General features: G+C 39.6%; 1 protein-coding gene across 4 annotated transcripts in view; it reads left to right on the forward strand.

The window, feature by feature from the left end:
- The window catches only part of ZNF410 (zinc finger protein 410), a 42,167-nt gene that overhangs the window by 21,151 nt on the left and 4,747 nt on the right, over positions 1 to 16,269 (forward strand). For 3 of the 4 annotated variants that reach the window (XM_019969208.2, XM_019969209.2, XM_019969207.2), the window contains 8 exons: positions 57 to 275; positions 1,497 to 1,688; positions 5,227 to 5,377; positions 5,837 to 6,018; positions 10,202 to 10,291; positions 13,131 to 13,256; positions 14,007 to 14,147; positions 15,542 to 15,669. In XM_019969208.2, coding sequence (XP_019824767.1) covers positions 57 to 275; positions 1,497 to 1,688; positions 5,227 to 5,377; positions 5,837 to 6,018; positions 10,202 to 10,291; positions 13,131 to 13,256; positions 14,007 to 14,147; positions 15,542 to 15,669 — 1,229 coding nt within the window. The remainder of the gene's footprint in view (positions 1 to 56; positions 276 to 1,496; positions 1,689 to 5,226; positions 5,378 to 5,836; positions 6,019 to 10,201; positions 10,292 to 13,130; positions 13,257 to 14,006; positions 14,148 to 15,541; positions 15,670 to 16,269) is intronic. The other variant, XM_019969210.2, reaches the window with a different exon arrangement.

A 16,269-nucleotide genomic window follows, 5' to 3' on the forward strand; every position in this document is an offset into this window, starting at 1 on the left:
GGTGAACTCCTTGGAGATAGCTACTACATAAAGCTGTGGTATTTTCCCTTTACTAGATGATACTCCAAATCATACGAACTCCTCCAAGGAGGTTCCTTCCTCAGCTGTGTTGAGAAGCCTTCAGGTGAATGTGGGTCCAGACGGAGAAGAGACGAGGGCTCAGACTGTACAGAAGTCTCCAGAGTTTTTGTCTACTCCAGAGTCCCCTAGCTTGTTGCAAGATCTACAGCCAAGTGATAGCACTTCTTTTATTCTTCTTAACCTAACAAGAGCAGGTATTCTTTATATTTTTCTGACCTCTACTCATGCTTAAGAAAAAACTTGGAGGCAGGGCAGGAGGGTGGGGAGGAATAATTAACTTAGTCATACTTAAAATGGAAAGAAGCTATTATTACTATTTTGGAGAATTGGTATAGTTTGGTGATCAATTGAACATATAGAGGAAAAAGGCAGACTCTAAGATGACTTAACATTTTCTTGTTCGGGGGAGTTAAGTGGTATGTTTAGCTAGATGGTGCACACAAGAAAAACAGGATGGGGGGAGAACGATTTGTGCCTGTTGATGTTGAGATTTCAGAGGAACACTTAGGAGGAGAGTTAGAAACAGGAATCCAGAGTTCTAGAGAGGTGTGGTGTGAAATAAGTAGTTTCTAGTGCTTACCAGCATTTGGGAGGTATATGAAACAATGAGCATGAATTCTTTGATTCAGGAGTAGTCTAGGAGCATAAACAGAATCAAGGGCACATCTAGGCCCCTGAAAAAAAATTTAAGGGGGTGATAGAAGAATGGAAAAGAGCCAGTAGAGAGGGATCAAAAAAACTGAATGAGAATGATGTGGGGGAAGCCACATTTAGTATCTTTTCTTCTGTAAATCATACCAAATACTACAAATTGGGCCAGTGAGATGAGGACTGGGAAGTGTATGTCTGGTGAACTTAGCAAGAGCAGTTGTTACTGAGGTAGGAGAGATGGAGCCTAGAGTTAAAAGAGGTGGGGAGTGGACAGCAGGTGAGAAAGTAGATACACGAGTTAGAAGTTAAGAAACTTCAAGAAACATGACTTTGAAGGAATAGGTGAGAAGGTGATATTTAGAGTCATACTTGAGATTTTCTATAAAAAAGAAAAATGTGGGAGAGGCTTGAGCTTAGACAGATTGAAAGGCTGAAAGGGAAGCTGTAAGGTGGCCACTAAGGAGGAATGGGTTTGAAGGTGGAGAGGAAATAACTAAAAGATAGGATTGGATCCTAGAGGTAAGGGTTAGCCGGGTTGCTAGGAAACATACTTTGCTTCTGAAACAGGAGGAGGTAAGATAAAGACTAGTCTCTCAGCTGGGAGTAGAGAGTTGATAACCTAATCTTGGATGAGAACAGAAGCTTGAGGGGTGAGATGTGAAAGTCTGAAATAGCTGATTCAGGACATGGAGAGTTTCTGAGCCAGGGTCAATCAAAGGGATTACTTCATGGTTAACTTGCATATATCCTCTTGTTTCTTCCAGGTCTGGGCTCTTCAGCCGAACACTTGGTATTTGTACAAGATGAGGCAGAGGATTCAGGGAATGATTTCCTCTCCAGTGAGAGCACAGACAGTAGCATTCCCTGGTTCCTCCGGGTTCAGGAGTTGGCCCATGACAGTTTGATTGCTGCTACTCGGGCACAGCTGGCAAAGAATGCAAAAACCAGCAGCAATGGTGAGACCCCTCTGTTATTTTCCTTTCCAGTATTCTATTCAGAGATTTTGGTAAGACAGTGGCTATCTTTTGAGTTGCATATAATCCAGATTACTTTATTGGTGAGAGCAGAAGGCTAGAAATGTGTAAATTGCTTATCTTATTTTCTATAAAATAACTCAGCCATGACAGGTTCATATGCAGAATCAATGAACAGTTGTCAGCTTTAAATAATATTACCGAAGCCTTTTTAACGGAAAAAATTTTTTCACAGATCTTGGTGTTAACTTCAGTTGATTTTGTACTGTTCTTTATACTTAGAGATTTTGCACCATTATGAAATCAAATGGCTTTATCAATAGACATAAAACTATAAAACAGATAAAAATGAAATTAATATTAAATCAGTGTGGCAGATGGCAGTGTTTCACTGAAACTAAATTGTTGCTCATGGCAGTTCAGCAGTTACAAGCTACCATAGTGCTGCTTTTAGGGGGCAGGCAGGGCAAGGAGGGTGGAGCCAATTCATCAGAAGACCTCTGAATATCCAAATAGGGTATAGTGTGGTTTTTCTTGAGTTCAGCATGCCTGTACTGTTTACTCTGGGCCACTTTTTCTCTATTTAGTAATTTTCAAAGTGTGGTCGCTAGGTCATCTGCATCATCAGTGGTTTAGAAATGCACGTTATCAGGTCTCATCTTATTGAATCAGAAACGTTTTTAGTAAGCCCTCATTATAGTTATGATGCATGTTAAAGCTTGAGGACCATGGCTCTATACAAGCCACTCCTAAAACACTGCAAAACTTTTGCCATAATATTGTTTGTATTAGATCTGCCTCTGTATTTTCTCATTAACCTGTGACAATTAAGGTAATACAACAGATGGTTGAGGTATATGTACTGTCATTACCACAAACATATGATCAATTTCATCTAGGTTGAAATACAGAAATATTTTAATTTTGTATGTGGTGCTGTATATCAGGAGTCAGCAAAGGGCCAGATAACCACCCGTTTTATAAAGTTTTATAAATAAAGTTTTATTGGAACACAGGCATGCCCATTAGTTACAGATGGTCTATGGCTGCTACTATGGCAAAGTTGAGTAGCTGTGACAGAGACCGTGTGGCCTCAAAGCCCATAATATCTTCTGTCTGGCCCTTTACAGAAGAAGTTTACTGATTCCTGCTCTATACAATACTACTTTCACTGAAAATTTTATCCCAAATGCAAAGACCTTACCTACATAAATGTAGAGTCTTTGAAGTGTTTACAGTGTTCTTCAATATGTACAATGTAAGGTGCATTGAATTTCTTTGTCTCTCTTGCTCTTTTGTTTGGGATAGTGTGCAAAACCAGGTCATAAGACAGTTCTGCAAACAGTGCTTTGTTTTCAAAAACAAAGTAGTTTAGAGAATACTTCTTTGGGAAACTTTTTAATGACTTAAATACAAGGCAACTCACTCTTTTCTGAAGGATTTTCCCCCCTATTTTATGATTATATCTATGCAAAATTGAATGCACAAAGCCCTGTCACTGGTTTAAATCTCTGCATTAGCATGGGTTTTTATAGACCTTTTGTTAGAAATTAATTAGCTGGAGTTCTGGAGTTACTGGAAAATTTTCTTTATGGTATATGCACTTGTGTGCTGTCTGAAATTTATCCATGTTTTGATTAAGCAAACAAAAAAACTGTGGGGCAGTATTTAAAAAAAAACAAGTTAATATTAACTAGCAAAAGTCATCTTAGGTTCTGCTCCAACCTGGGAGCAATTAGTTCTACAGTTAGCATTTGGTGAAGTACAGCAAGGAAAATGTAAGATGGGAAGAAAATAATATTAATAGATGGGAAAGATACTGCCTTTGATCAACTGTCAGTTTCCTGGAAGTATGGTAGGTATAACGTATTATCCTACTCTTGACAGGGTTTTGACAGGGGAAATATGAATCTTATTCCTAAGGTATTTGTAATGGAAAGATAAACTCCATATTTTTATAACAGAATTAAGTGGTTGTGAATGTATTTCTCTAATGATGTCCAAAATCAATGCAGACAGTGACTGCAGCCACAAAAGTAAAAGATGCTTGCTCCTTGAAAGGAAAGTTATAACAAATCTAGACAGTGTATTAAACAGCAGAGACATCACTTTCCCGACAGAGGTCCATATAGTCAAAACTATGGTTTTTCTAGTAGTCATGCATTAATGTGAAAGTTGGATGATATAGAAGACTGAGCACTGAAGAACTGATGCTTTTGAACTGTGATGCTGGAGAAGACTCTCTAGAGTCCCTCGGATAGCAAAGAAATCAAACCAGTCAATCCTAAAGGAAGTGAGCTCGCTCAGTCGAGTCCAACTCTTTGTGACTCCATGGACTGTAGCCCACCAGGCTCCTCCATCCATGGGATTCTCCAGGCAAGAATACTGGAGTAGGTTGCCATTTCCTTCTCCAATCCTAAAGGAAATCAACCCTAAATATTTATTGGAAGGACTGGTGCTGAAGCTGAAGCTCCAGTACTTTGCCTACCTAATGCAAAGAGCCAACTCATTGGAAAAGACCCTGATGCTGGGAAAGATTGAGGACAAGAGGAGGGGGCGACAGAGGATGAGATGGTTGGATGGCATCACCGACTCAATGGACATGAGTTTGAACAAACTCAGGGAGATAGTAAAGGAGAGGGAAGCCTGGCGTGCTGTAGTTCATGGGGTCACAAAGAGTTGGACATGACTTAGCAACTGAACAACGACAACAAGTGGTTGTGAATGTTTTTCTCTGTTGATGTCCAACTATGTATTGAAGAAAATGAGAGAAAGGATGCACCACCTGCTAATCTGGAATTTAAAGATATAGTTAACTAATTTCATTTAAATTTAAGGAAGTCACTGCAGTGTATGTTCCTCTCCTCGCTTCTTTTTATTCTACTGAACAAAAAACTTGATCAGGTACTATCTCTAACTTTAAAAAATATGATTAGAAATTTTAAAATGCACTGAGTTTTTGCATTCTTAAATATTTCTTAACTGAGGAGGAGTGGTACAGGTAATGAGAAGGTGATTCTTATTCTCTAGAGTGACAGAAACAGCCAGAGTGACTTCAGGAGATAGAAATCTTAGACTGGTTGTCTACAAAAGAAATTACTACCGTAAGTCCATGATTAAGCCAGACTGACTGCTCCTTCTTAAAATACAGGTTTTGATTACCTAGAGCATCAGGTGATCTTCTGTAGGACTCTACTTCTGGTGTCGCCATACCTGCTTCCTCACCAATGTGTAATGCAAAATAGGTTGATTGCAGCTTTTTTTTTTTTAACCGTTTTGGATAATTCTTATGTTTGTCAAAGAGGCCTAGTCTCATTGCATTTGGTAGTTCTGTGGAGTAAGTAAGGGGCTGGGGATGCAGAGCACAATCACTTTCTATTGTTAATTGATTATACAAAGATTTCTGGGGAAGGTGAAGGTAGATAAGTGATTAATGATCACTAGCAGTGGTTTTATTGTTTGAACCAAAGTATCTGAGCAGAATCCTTCCCTGGATTACAAGTATGTGACTCTGTTACAGGAGAAAATGTCCACCTTGGTTCTGGTGATGGGCAACCCAAAGATTCTGGGCCCCTTCCTCAAATGGAGAAGAAGCTCAAGTGTACAGTTGAAGGCTGTGACCGGACATTTGTGTGGCCTGCTCACTTTAAGTACCACCTCAAAACTCATCGGTGAGCAAACTCGAAATTCCATATTTGGAACTCAGGAATGTTGATGTTTCTGAAGGAACTTGACAGAAATCCCCCCACTTGACAGATTAAAGGAAAACAGGGGCTCCAGCTCACTTGTGGTTAAGATGTCTTTTGTTCTTTAATAGAGACATTTGCATTGTCTCATTTACCTTGTTTTTGACAAATATTTAATAAGACATTTGTCACCTAAATGTTTTAGAGCAAGAGTTCTCAAGATCTCATCATAAAACATAATTTCTTGGAGAACTTAATAACACATAAGCTTAAACTCTACTCTGAACCTGTAAATCAATGTTTTCAAGAAGTAGGGCATCTGTAGTTTTAACAAACTTAAAGTGATTCTCATACATCCAGATTTGGGATTTACTATCTGTTTTGAGAGTCAATGGGAGCTTTGACTTTCAGGCTTTGTTGCTTACTTGATTTTTTTCCCTCCAGAAACGACCGCTCCTTTATCTGCCCTGCAGCAGGTTGTGGGAAAAGCTTCTATGTACTACAGAGGCTGAAGGTGCACATGAGAACCCACAATGGGGAGAAGCCCTTTGTGTGCCCTGAGTCCAACTGTGGTAAGCAGTTCACTACAGCTGGAAACCTGAAGAACCACCTGCGCATCCACACAGGTGTGTGCAACCTCAGCACTCCCGCAGGCCGTCTGCTGCTTGGCTCAGCGCTTGCTGGCTGTCCTTAGTAGGTGAAGATTGGGGTTGTTGCTAGCACTCTGAAGATGAAATTTCTTTTTTTCAGATGCCTCAGGGCACTTCTTCGTGAGAATGAACAGTTTGATTTCTGCCTCTAGTAGCCTTAAACAGAAAGGGGATATAAGGCCTTCTCTAATAACAATGATTTGATGAGATTTGGACAGAAGTGAGTCTTTCCAGATATCCTTGAATATTACACAGTTTTAATTTTGGTCATTAACATTTATTGAGTTACACAAACCACGCAGATCCTATTTTAGGCACTAACTGGGGTAAGGTGAGGGGAAAAAGAAAAGCTAAGATTAATCCCTGACTTTGAGTTAACTTTTTTGTTAGAACCTCACAGCCTGAGAAACAGAATGGAGAAGGGCCTTGTTCTGGGGCAAGCAGCATGTTAATATCAAAGGAGCAGAATAAAGATACCCTGATTTCTTAATCTAAAAGTTTAAGGGTGACTTTCCAAACCCCTTGACCAACCTGTGCTAACTGTCTTGCCAGAGCTTAATCATTGAACTTAAACTACTACCATAGGATGTGTAACTATTCTTCCCACTTTCTTGATACTTTCTTGCTGTCTTCTCTTTCTCTTTCTTGTTTATTCTTGCCTTGCTAAAATGACAGCAGGTACAAATAAATGCCATTTAGAAAGTGAAAGCCAAGGTGAAGCCACATGTGTTCTGGGGATTTCCTCTAGATTGACATTACCACTGGGATATGTTTTAGGAAAGAATAGCTCTGTTCTCAGCTTGTTCTTGAAAGGATAAACTATTCTTGCTCCAAGAAAGCAGTTTGAATAAAAGAACAAGAAAAACATCTAGCTGAATAGCTAAGGAAAGTAGAATTCACTATGCCTTATTAAATTCAGTAACCTCTTTATCCTTGTGCCTCTCATCTTTGTAGCATTTGATAAAACTGAACATCATTTATTCAGTGTGTGACCTGATTTTCTCTCTTCATTTTGACTCTTGCTAGCTCTCCCTTGTTAATCCAGTTGTGTACCAATTTTAGAATTTTGAGTTTCTCCCATTTTACTCGATATGGTCTCTTTGCAGTCTCAGGCTTCAATTTAATAATTTCTTCCTGGATGCCTCACAGATCTGAATCTCAATAATTAGCATAGTAATAAAAATTAGCATTTGTTGAGGCAGTTTAATGTGTACCAAGCACATACACATTGTCTTATTTAATTTTCAAGGTACCTTCATGCTTTAGATATTGTGTTTATTGATGGAGACACAGAACGATAGAGAGTTAAGGAACTCGTCCAATATTATGCAGCTCGGAAATGGTAGAGCTGGGATTTGAATTCTGGTATGACCCCAGAGCTCTTCCAAGTATTTTATTTTTAAGTGCTGACAATGCATTTTATCTCAGATGTCAGAATTGACTTCAACTCTTTTTTAGTAGTAACGGTAGTAATTAAAGCTGCCAGTTTTAGTGGTTTACCGGGGAGACTGCTGTGTACCAGACACTATGCTTAATATATTTAACTTGTATCTTTTCATCGAATCCTCAAAGTAATCTTTTGAGGTTGTATTATGTTAATTTTATAGATTTTAAAAAAACTCATTCTCAGAGATTTTAAATATTTTCCCTATACTGGTAAGTGGTCATGGCAAGACTGGGACTCAGGATTAACTGGCTCGTGCTCTCTAACCATTCTGCAACAATGTCTCTTGAACCTCCAGTCTTCTTTATCTCAGCAAAATCACCATCCGCTCAGTTTCTGAACAGGAAGGCCATCTCACCTAAGCCAGCTTGATGAAGAGATTTGTGCCACTAGATTCTGGTGAATCGTTTTTGAAATCCTTTTTTTCTAAGGTTCTTGAGTTCATCTTGTTAAACATTTAACCTTATTTATTAGCTGGAATTTTCTGTTTTCCTGACATTCTATCATATATATGAATATATTTTTTACTCATTTGGCAACTTTTGGAGTGCATAGCATTCTGAGGTTAGTGTGAGTATACAGATACGCTTTCCAGAAAGTTACAGACCACTGGGAAATCATAAGCCTTAAACTGTGTGGTACAGTCTGAAAGAACAGTGCAGTCTAGAGCTGTGCTCCTTCCTCCATCAAGGCCCAGCTCCTGTCTTATCACCATGCCAGCCTTACTTGCTGAGTTTCCATGTTTCTCCTTTACTCTCTCACACTGTCACACTCATAACAGTTCTGATACCAGATGTGTTTTCCTAAACCAAGCAGTTCTATGCAACACCAGCTGGGTGTCTACAATTGAACAACTGAATTCTGACACTATCTGAAGATAGCGTCAGATCCCACATGCTCAGCCTCACAAGACTGCCACTTACTTCAGATGTCAGTTTCAACCTCAGTCTGACTTGGCTACCAGTTGGAGGTTCCCATGACAACCTCCTCCCCCACTAGGGATTTGATTATTTGCTAGAACAGCTCACAGAAATCAGGGAAACGTGTTACCAGTTTATTAAGTAATAAAGGATATGATAAAGGATACAGATGAGTTGCCAGATAAAGAGATGCATGAGGGTGAAGTCCAGAAGAGTCCCAAGCATAGGGGCTTCTGTCCCTGTGGAGTTGGGGTATGCCACTTTCTTGGCACATAGACCTGTTCACCAGCCCAGAGGCTCTCTGAACTCTGTACTTTTGGGAATTTTATGGAGGTTTCATCACGTAGGCATGATTCATCATTAACCCATTTCCAGGCTGTCTCTCCTCTCTGAAAACTGGGGGTGGAGCTGAAATTTCCAAGCTTCTAATCTGGTGATCAGCCCTCATCCAGGAGCCCACCAAGAGTCATCTCATTAGAACAAAATACATTCCTATCACCTAGGAAATTCCAAGGGGTTAGGAACTCTGTGTCAGGAATCATGATCAAAGACCAAATATTAGAAGAGCAGATTATCCTAGTGCTGTTATCACTGAAAAAATTACAAGGGGTTTAGGAGCTCTGCATTAGGAGCTGGGATCCAAGACTAAATGTTAGAACAAAAAATTATAGCACCCCTGTGTACAAGCGTTTAAGAGCTTTGTGTCAGGAACCAGGGGCAAAGACCAATATATATATATATATACACACAGACACACTTATTTCACACTTATCATTTTCTGAACTTGCTCTGGCACTCTCATTTCAAGGCTGTGCTCATACTAGTTCTTGTCCTGAAATTTCCTTTCATCCTTGTCACTTTTTAAGAGCAACTTAAATTCAGCTTTTTAAAAAAAATTTAACCACAGTAGGAATTTCTTCCCATTATAAATACACATAAGCAGTTTTTTATAAAGAAATTTATATTAAAGTTATTTATGAATATGTTTATTTCTCACTAGGTTGTGACCCTTGGGAAATATAGACTGCATCTCTGATTTTTTTCATTTTTTATTTTGAAATATTTATAGATTCATGAAGAGTCACAAAAAAAGTACAAAGGATTCTATTTGTGCTTCACCCAGCTTCTGCCCAAAGTGCCGTGTAACCATAGTGCAGTATCAGAGCCAGAAAGTCAATAATACTGTCAGGCTTCAGTTTTCACCATGCATCTTTCATTTTAAAAATAACAATAATGTAGAAAATGAGAATTACAGAAAAGCACAAAGGAGAAAATAAACCGTAATACCACTATTGTGATATAACTACTGTTAACATATTGTAACAGGTTTTTCTGTATATCTCTGACTAGACAATTGTTTTTATAAGATGGGATTATGTAATACCTATTTTATAAGCTTTAAAAATATGTATTCTTAATCTTAAAACCGAATCTTAAAGAATTGATGTAAGGTAAAAATTCTGAGAGCATATACACTGTTTTCTTGATTTTTCTCAGAAGGGATAGGATCACGTAAGAAGGTGGTTCAGTGCAGCTGGGGCTCAGTCCATGAGGAGGGAGAAGGAGGTATTATGTTCAGAGGCAGCCACTCTAAAGAAAAGGAGGGTGGCAGGGTGGAGCTGTGTACCAGAAGATCACTGAGAGGTGATAACCTGCTGGATAGTCCAGTTGAAATATATAGCATGAATTCAATAAATCAGAGTAAGTGATTGAAAACAGGAAAAGATTGGTGGGAAAAGAGAATAAAAGTCATTTCATCAAAAGACTGAGTCTTTATCTCATTTTCTGTCTCTAGGAGAGAAGCCTTTCCTTTGTGAAGCCCAAGGATGTGGCCGTTCCTTTGCTGAGTATTCTAGTCTTCGAAAACATTTGGTGGTTCACTCAGGTACCATTCATAGATTTCAGGGAAGATGGAGAGCCAAAAGGGTAAAAGGTTGCTCCTGCTGCTGCTGCTAAGTCGCTTCAGTCGTGTCCGACTCTGTGCGACCCCATAGACGGCAGCCCACCATGCTCCCCCGTCCCTGGATTCTCCAGGCAAGAATACTGGAGTGGGTTGCCATTTCCTTCTCCAGTGCATGAAAGTGAAAAGTGAAAGTGAAGTCGCTCAGTCGTGTCCGACTCTTCATGACCCCATGGACTGCAGCCTAGCAGGCTCCTCCATCCATGGGATATGCCGGGCAAGAGTACTGGAGTGGGGTGCCATTGCCTTCTCCGGGTAAAAGGTTAGAGGAATAGTATAAAGAAATCTAAAGAGAAACAGATGCCTTGCTTTCCCCTCCCTTTCTTGACAGAATCAGAAATCAAAGCCTCTGATGCTTACATTCAAAGGGTCATATAATCAAGGGGAAAAGAACCTAATTATTATTTTCAGCTGAGCTATTGAACTGCTTTCTGATTGAGACCTTTCTCTGAGGAAATCAATAAATTTACTTGGCAGTATGCTGGGTACTTCTTCATTACATCAGATATGGTACATGGAGTTATTCAGAGACTTGCCAAGGCAGAAGTGAACTCGAAGTAGAGTGAGATTCTGGAATGGAATCAGGAACTTGTTCAAATGGCTAGCCATGGAAAGCAGAGGGAAGCCAGAATGAGAGGAATGGAGAGAAGGAACTATAAGTTATTTGTCATAAAGACAACAAAGCAGTTTAATGGGAGCAAGGGAGCTGGAGAGGTATAATCAGTCAGGGATGTGAATTTCAGAGCTGAGATCCTAGAGGTAGAGCAGGGTTTTAATATGACAAATTCTAAGTAGAGGTAGCAAACTAATAGTGGGTTAGATGTGGACTTCCAGGTGTGTTTTGTTTGGCTTACAGAGTGTTTTCATTTTATTCTTTGTTATGTAAAATTTTGTCAAACTTACATAAAAACAGAGAAAAACACTTTTTTATGTAACAGTAATGCCGTTACCATAATCTATCAAAATTAACAATAATGCCTTGGTTTTATCTCAGACTCAGTCCATGTTTAATTTTTTTCCAGTTGTCTCAAAGACGTCTTTTAAAGTGGATTTGTTTAAATCAGGACCCAAAAAAGGTCCAGTTGTTGCATTTGACTAAAAAGTCCTGAATATAGATCTGTCTATACTTTCTGATTTTCATGTTCTAGACTTACAGCACAACAGAGTCAGTCAGGTCCTATGGTTCATCTCACGTTCTGGATGTGTTGGTTTACCTCATTTTGTGTCATTTAACTTGTTCCCCTATATCTCCTAAAAGGTTCAAAGGTTTTGGCAAGGGTATGTTATGTGTGGTTGTATGGGTTTCATTTTGCATCACCTCAGGAGGCACACAGAGCTTGGTTGTCACAGTTGATCAGTTGGTTCAGGTGGTTAACACCTTAATCCCCTCATTGTAACGTTCCCTTGCAACCTTTTGACTTAATGATTTCATCTTTTGAATATGCCTAAATTCGTTACTTCATTGGGGTTATAAAATGTTAATTTTTCTAATTTTGTTATTCACATTTGTTAGCTGGAATTATTCTGTATAATGGATCTCTATTGACTAGGATTATTTGGTAATTTGCACATGAAAGGATAAATATGTAATTCTTTTAACTGAGTTTCAGAATAAGAAGTTGGTGCTCTGATTATTTCTAGTAGTGTTACTTTCACTGCTTTTTCTCTCTCTTTTGCTAGTATTATTTTGAATTCATGTGTTTCTATATGTTCACTATATTTCAGTCTGTTATAGTTATTTTTAAAAATTAATTAATTTGGCTGCACCACATCTTAGCATGCAGTCGTTGATCTTCACTGCAGTATGTGGGATCTTTAGTTGTTGTATGTGAACTCTTAGTTGCGGCATGTGGAATCTAGTTCCCTGACCAGGGACTGAACCAGACCCCCTGCATTGGGAGCTCGAAATCTTAGCCACTGGACCACCGGGGAAGTCCCCATTATACTTACTTTTTAACAGCTTTTGGACCTATAATACCTTAATATTCACCTATTGTAAATATACACATCAGTGATTTTTTAGACAGTATATAGGATTATACGGTCATCCTCACAATCCAGTTATAGAACACTTGCATTACACCAAAAGTTCCTTTGTGCCCTTTGCTGTCAGTTCCTCCTCCCACCCCACATCCAGGCAATCATTGACCAGCTTTCTGCCTCTATAGATTTTGTCTCTTCTGGAAATTTTCTGGTCATTTCACTTAGTTTTTGCTATCTACTACTTAGATGTAGGCCAAGAGTCTTTGACGCTGCCCTAGGTGTGGTTGTCAGGTAGGTAAAATGGAGATTTAGGGTTTCAGACTTGAGGACATACGGGATGGTTCAGATCACTGTGTACAAGAACCACCAGTGTGAATGTTGAAGACTGAGAGTTGTGGCAGGAATTGAGATAGAGGTGTATTATGAATCTAGGGTTGGAATCCTTGAGGATAGTGCATGTCCTTGAGGTTCATGGAAGACTGTATCTGAAAGGAGTAGGAAATCTTCTGTGTCTCCCATGGTCTTATACCAGAGAGGTTGTTTTGTGGAAGCAGCAGTCCAGTGGGTCTGGAGAGCCTCCGAGGCTGGGAGCAGTGAGTATACTAAGCCCGCCTGGTGGCTTCCAGCCTTCCCCCAGGGACTGCAGTTGAGAGCCTGGGGAATGCGAGAAGGAGCAGCCTCTTCGTGTTTAGTTTGACATCCTTTGGGCTTCTCCATCTAGGGCTTGAGTCCATTCTCTTACTGTCAGAAATGCACCCTGTCTCTTTGGTCTGTGTTTCAGGAGAGAAGCCACATCAATGTCAAGTCTGTGGAAAGACCTTCTCTCAGAGTGGGAGCAGGAATGTGCATATGAGAAAGCATCACTTGCAGATGGGAGCAGCTGGGAGTCAAGAGCAGGAACCAGCTGGTAAGGAGAAGAAGGTAGAGGGAGGGCTATATTTTGGGGGTTCAAAGAGGCAAATAACTGGCCTGTCTAATATGGAAATTTTCTGCTTCTGTTTTGGGTAGAGAGACTGGTTTCATTTGGTGGACTAGAGGTTTCCAAATTTAGCTGTACAGTAAAATTGTTTGCAGGTTTTTAAAACATACATTTTATATTGCTTGTCTACCCCTCCCATCCAGCAACACCAAACAACCTGATAAATGAGATTCCTTGGGAGTAAAACCCCAGAGTCTATAGTTTTAAAGTTCCTCTAGCGAATTCGGTGGTAACTGGTGCTGATGCACGAACCAGCACTTGTGTGTCACTGTGGTGAAGATTTGTGTATGACAATAGTTTAAGCATTTTTTACTTATCAGTCATGACTCCCCTTTTTTTACCCTAACTTAAATTTGATAATACATTTTATTGTTATTCCTTTCTATGTCTTTCCTTAATCATTTTATTCTGAATACTCCTTTTTAGGGATGCACCCATCCTATATCGTATGTTAATTATCTAGATGCTGATCACTAGCAAGGGTGTTTATCCATGAGGCTCATTTCTTCCCTTCTAGGTTTATTTTTGCTTCCCAAAAGTAAGTGAAATAGGAGGTGACATCCAAGATACAGGTTAACTTTTAGTTCTGAAAGAAAAGGCCAGCTTCCCCTGAAGGACAATGGGGACCAGGCACAGCCTTGAGTGCTGTATGTCTCTCACATCCTATTCTCTGTGCAGCTGAGCCACTAATGGGCAGTAGTTTGCTTGAAGAGGCTTCAGTAACCAGTAAAAACCTGGTGTCTATGAATTCTCAGCCCAGCCTTGGTGGAGAGTCCTTGAACCTACCAAATACCAATTCTATCCTAGGAGTTGATGATGGTAAGACTTTCAACTCGCCTTTGTTTGGGGAAACTGGCTGCAACTAGGGACTAAGGAATGGGGTTTTCTCCGAAACAGAGGTTTTAATTAATTTCATTTCTTGTGAGTAGAAATGGCATGATTACCATTTGTGTTGTCTCTGAAGTGGATAAGTGAATCTTTAAGAAAAATTTTTTTCATTGAAAAGATAATGTAACAAAAGAATAAAAAGTTTTAAGAAGAAAATTATCCATAATCCTAGCATCCTAGCCCAATTATTTCTATCTTTCCTATTGCAGTTATGGAAGAACTTAACTTTTAAAACATTTAAACAGAACATAACCAGGTTTTACAGAGGAGAATTAAAGCAATTTCTCCATACCTTCAAAAGCCATACCTTCTGGAGAAAAGAAAGGGCTGTGTAGGAAACAGTTGCTCCTCTCTGGTATAGAAAGTTCACCCAAGTTACACAGGCCAGGCCCTCTTCTCTGAAAAACTTAACAGGTGAGGTCAGCATGCATTTATTCAGTGCCTACTTGTGTACCTGGCACCATGGGAAAGATAAAAGTAGAAGACAGGGACCTTAAACTAGTTGAGAAGTCAAAACTTACATTTGGGAAACAACACTGAGTGAGTAGAAGGTAGTGTTTTAAGCAAACATTAAGTTATGTGGTATCCTGGAAGAGCAATGTAAACTAGAAAAGCCCTCTTAATTTATTTGAGAGCTAAGTGGTTTATGTGTAAGCTGTTTCCAGAAGATCTTCATGGTGATTCTGCTGATAAACATTTAATAAGTCAGATCCTGTGTTTTCCTTACTCATACCTCAGTCAGTTTTGGGTATAAAGACCATATTTGTGTAACTTACATATGGAGCACACAAGGCAGAGTGTGCGCTTCCACAATAAGCCTCTTCTGTTTCATAAATTATACTAGTGGATAACTGAAGCATGAGGCATAAAAATGGCATGGAGCTCCTTAGCCAGCCTTAAGGAAGGTCTCAAAAGAGGAAGAGACAATGAGTAGGAACCTTGGAGCCAGGTTTAAGCGCTTGACCAGCACTTACTGTGCTGTTTCCATTACTGGTGACTGCTTTGCTGGTTGGCTCTGAGTCCCTGATTCATATGCAGTTTAATCCAGCTAATAGTGCTGAAGCCATATTACTCAAAATTTGCGTATTGAGAAATGGTCAGCTGTTACATCAAGATTCTTTACCTTTTCTTCCCATCCTCCTTTTGTAGTACTTTCCAAATTCACTGATAATGATTATCAGGCAGGAATTAATTTGGAAGAAACAGGAATGTGGGAATCAGTTTTTCGGGGAACAGTTTTGAGAGTTCTTAATGAGAGGCTTGCTAATGAAGGTAGGGAAATCTTTGGATTCACTTTGCACTGAAACCTTTTCCTGCTATTTCAGAGGTGCTTGCTGAAGGATCCCCGCGCCCCCTGTCTTCAGTGCCTGATGTGACACATCACCTGGTGACCATGCAGTCGGGGCGGCAGTCGTACGAGGTTTCTGTCTTAACTGCTGTAAATCCACAGGAGGTAAATCTGTCTCTTGCCCTTACTTTGTTTCTGTGGAGAGTAAGATGGGGAATGATTGGGAATCTACTTCAGAGGATCTGAAAAACATTCTTGTTTCCCTTTCCTGGTGACTTGGACTAGAATATCTTCCTTTAAGCTAACCTGAGTGTTAGGGTCTCCTGAATTGAGAAATTGGTCCTTCACATCTGGGGCTTTCAACTTTAGTTTCCTTGATACACATGCCCTAATTTATTATTCATTTTGCCAGGGTTGTTTGTCCGGGAGATAACCAGGCTGAACCAACTGAGCATATGGGAATGTGTCCACTTGTTTGTTGAGTAAGAACTATTACCTAAATCAAAGAGGGCTTTCAGGTTGATTCTAAGCACCCCTTACTCTGTTTGCTTGGTTCTGATCCAGAAAACAATGAAAACCAGTTGGGCTTCTAGAATCTTTGGATTGTCCTTTTACTGGCCTTGTGTTGTGGAGGTAGATGACTTCATCATGAGCTTATTTTATATGCACATGCTTTTCCCAAAGCCTGTATATCATGGCTTTGGCATTAGAGTATCTTTTACTTTTCGTTATAACCTTTAGACCACAGTCCACCATTACAGTGTT

This window comes from Bos indicus, chromosome 10, assembly GCF_029378745.1.
Source record: "Bos indicus isolate NIAB-ARS_2022 breed Sahiwal x Tharparkar chromosome 10, NIAB-ARS_B.indTharparkar_mat_pri_1.0, whole genome shotgun sequence".
NCBI classification, from domain to species: Eukaryota; Metazoa; Chordata; class Mammalia; order Artiodactyla; family Bovidae; genus Bos; species Bos indicus.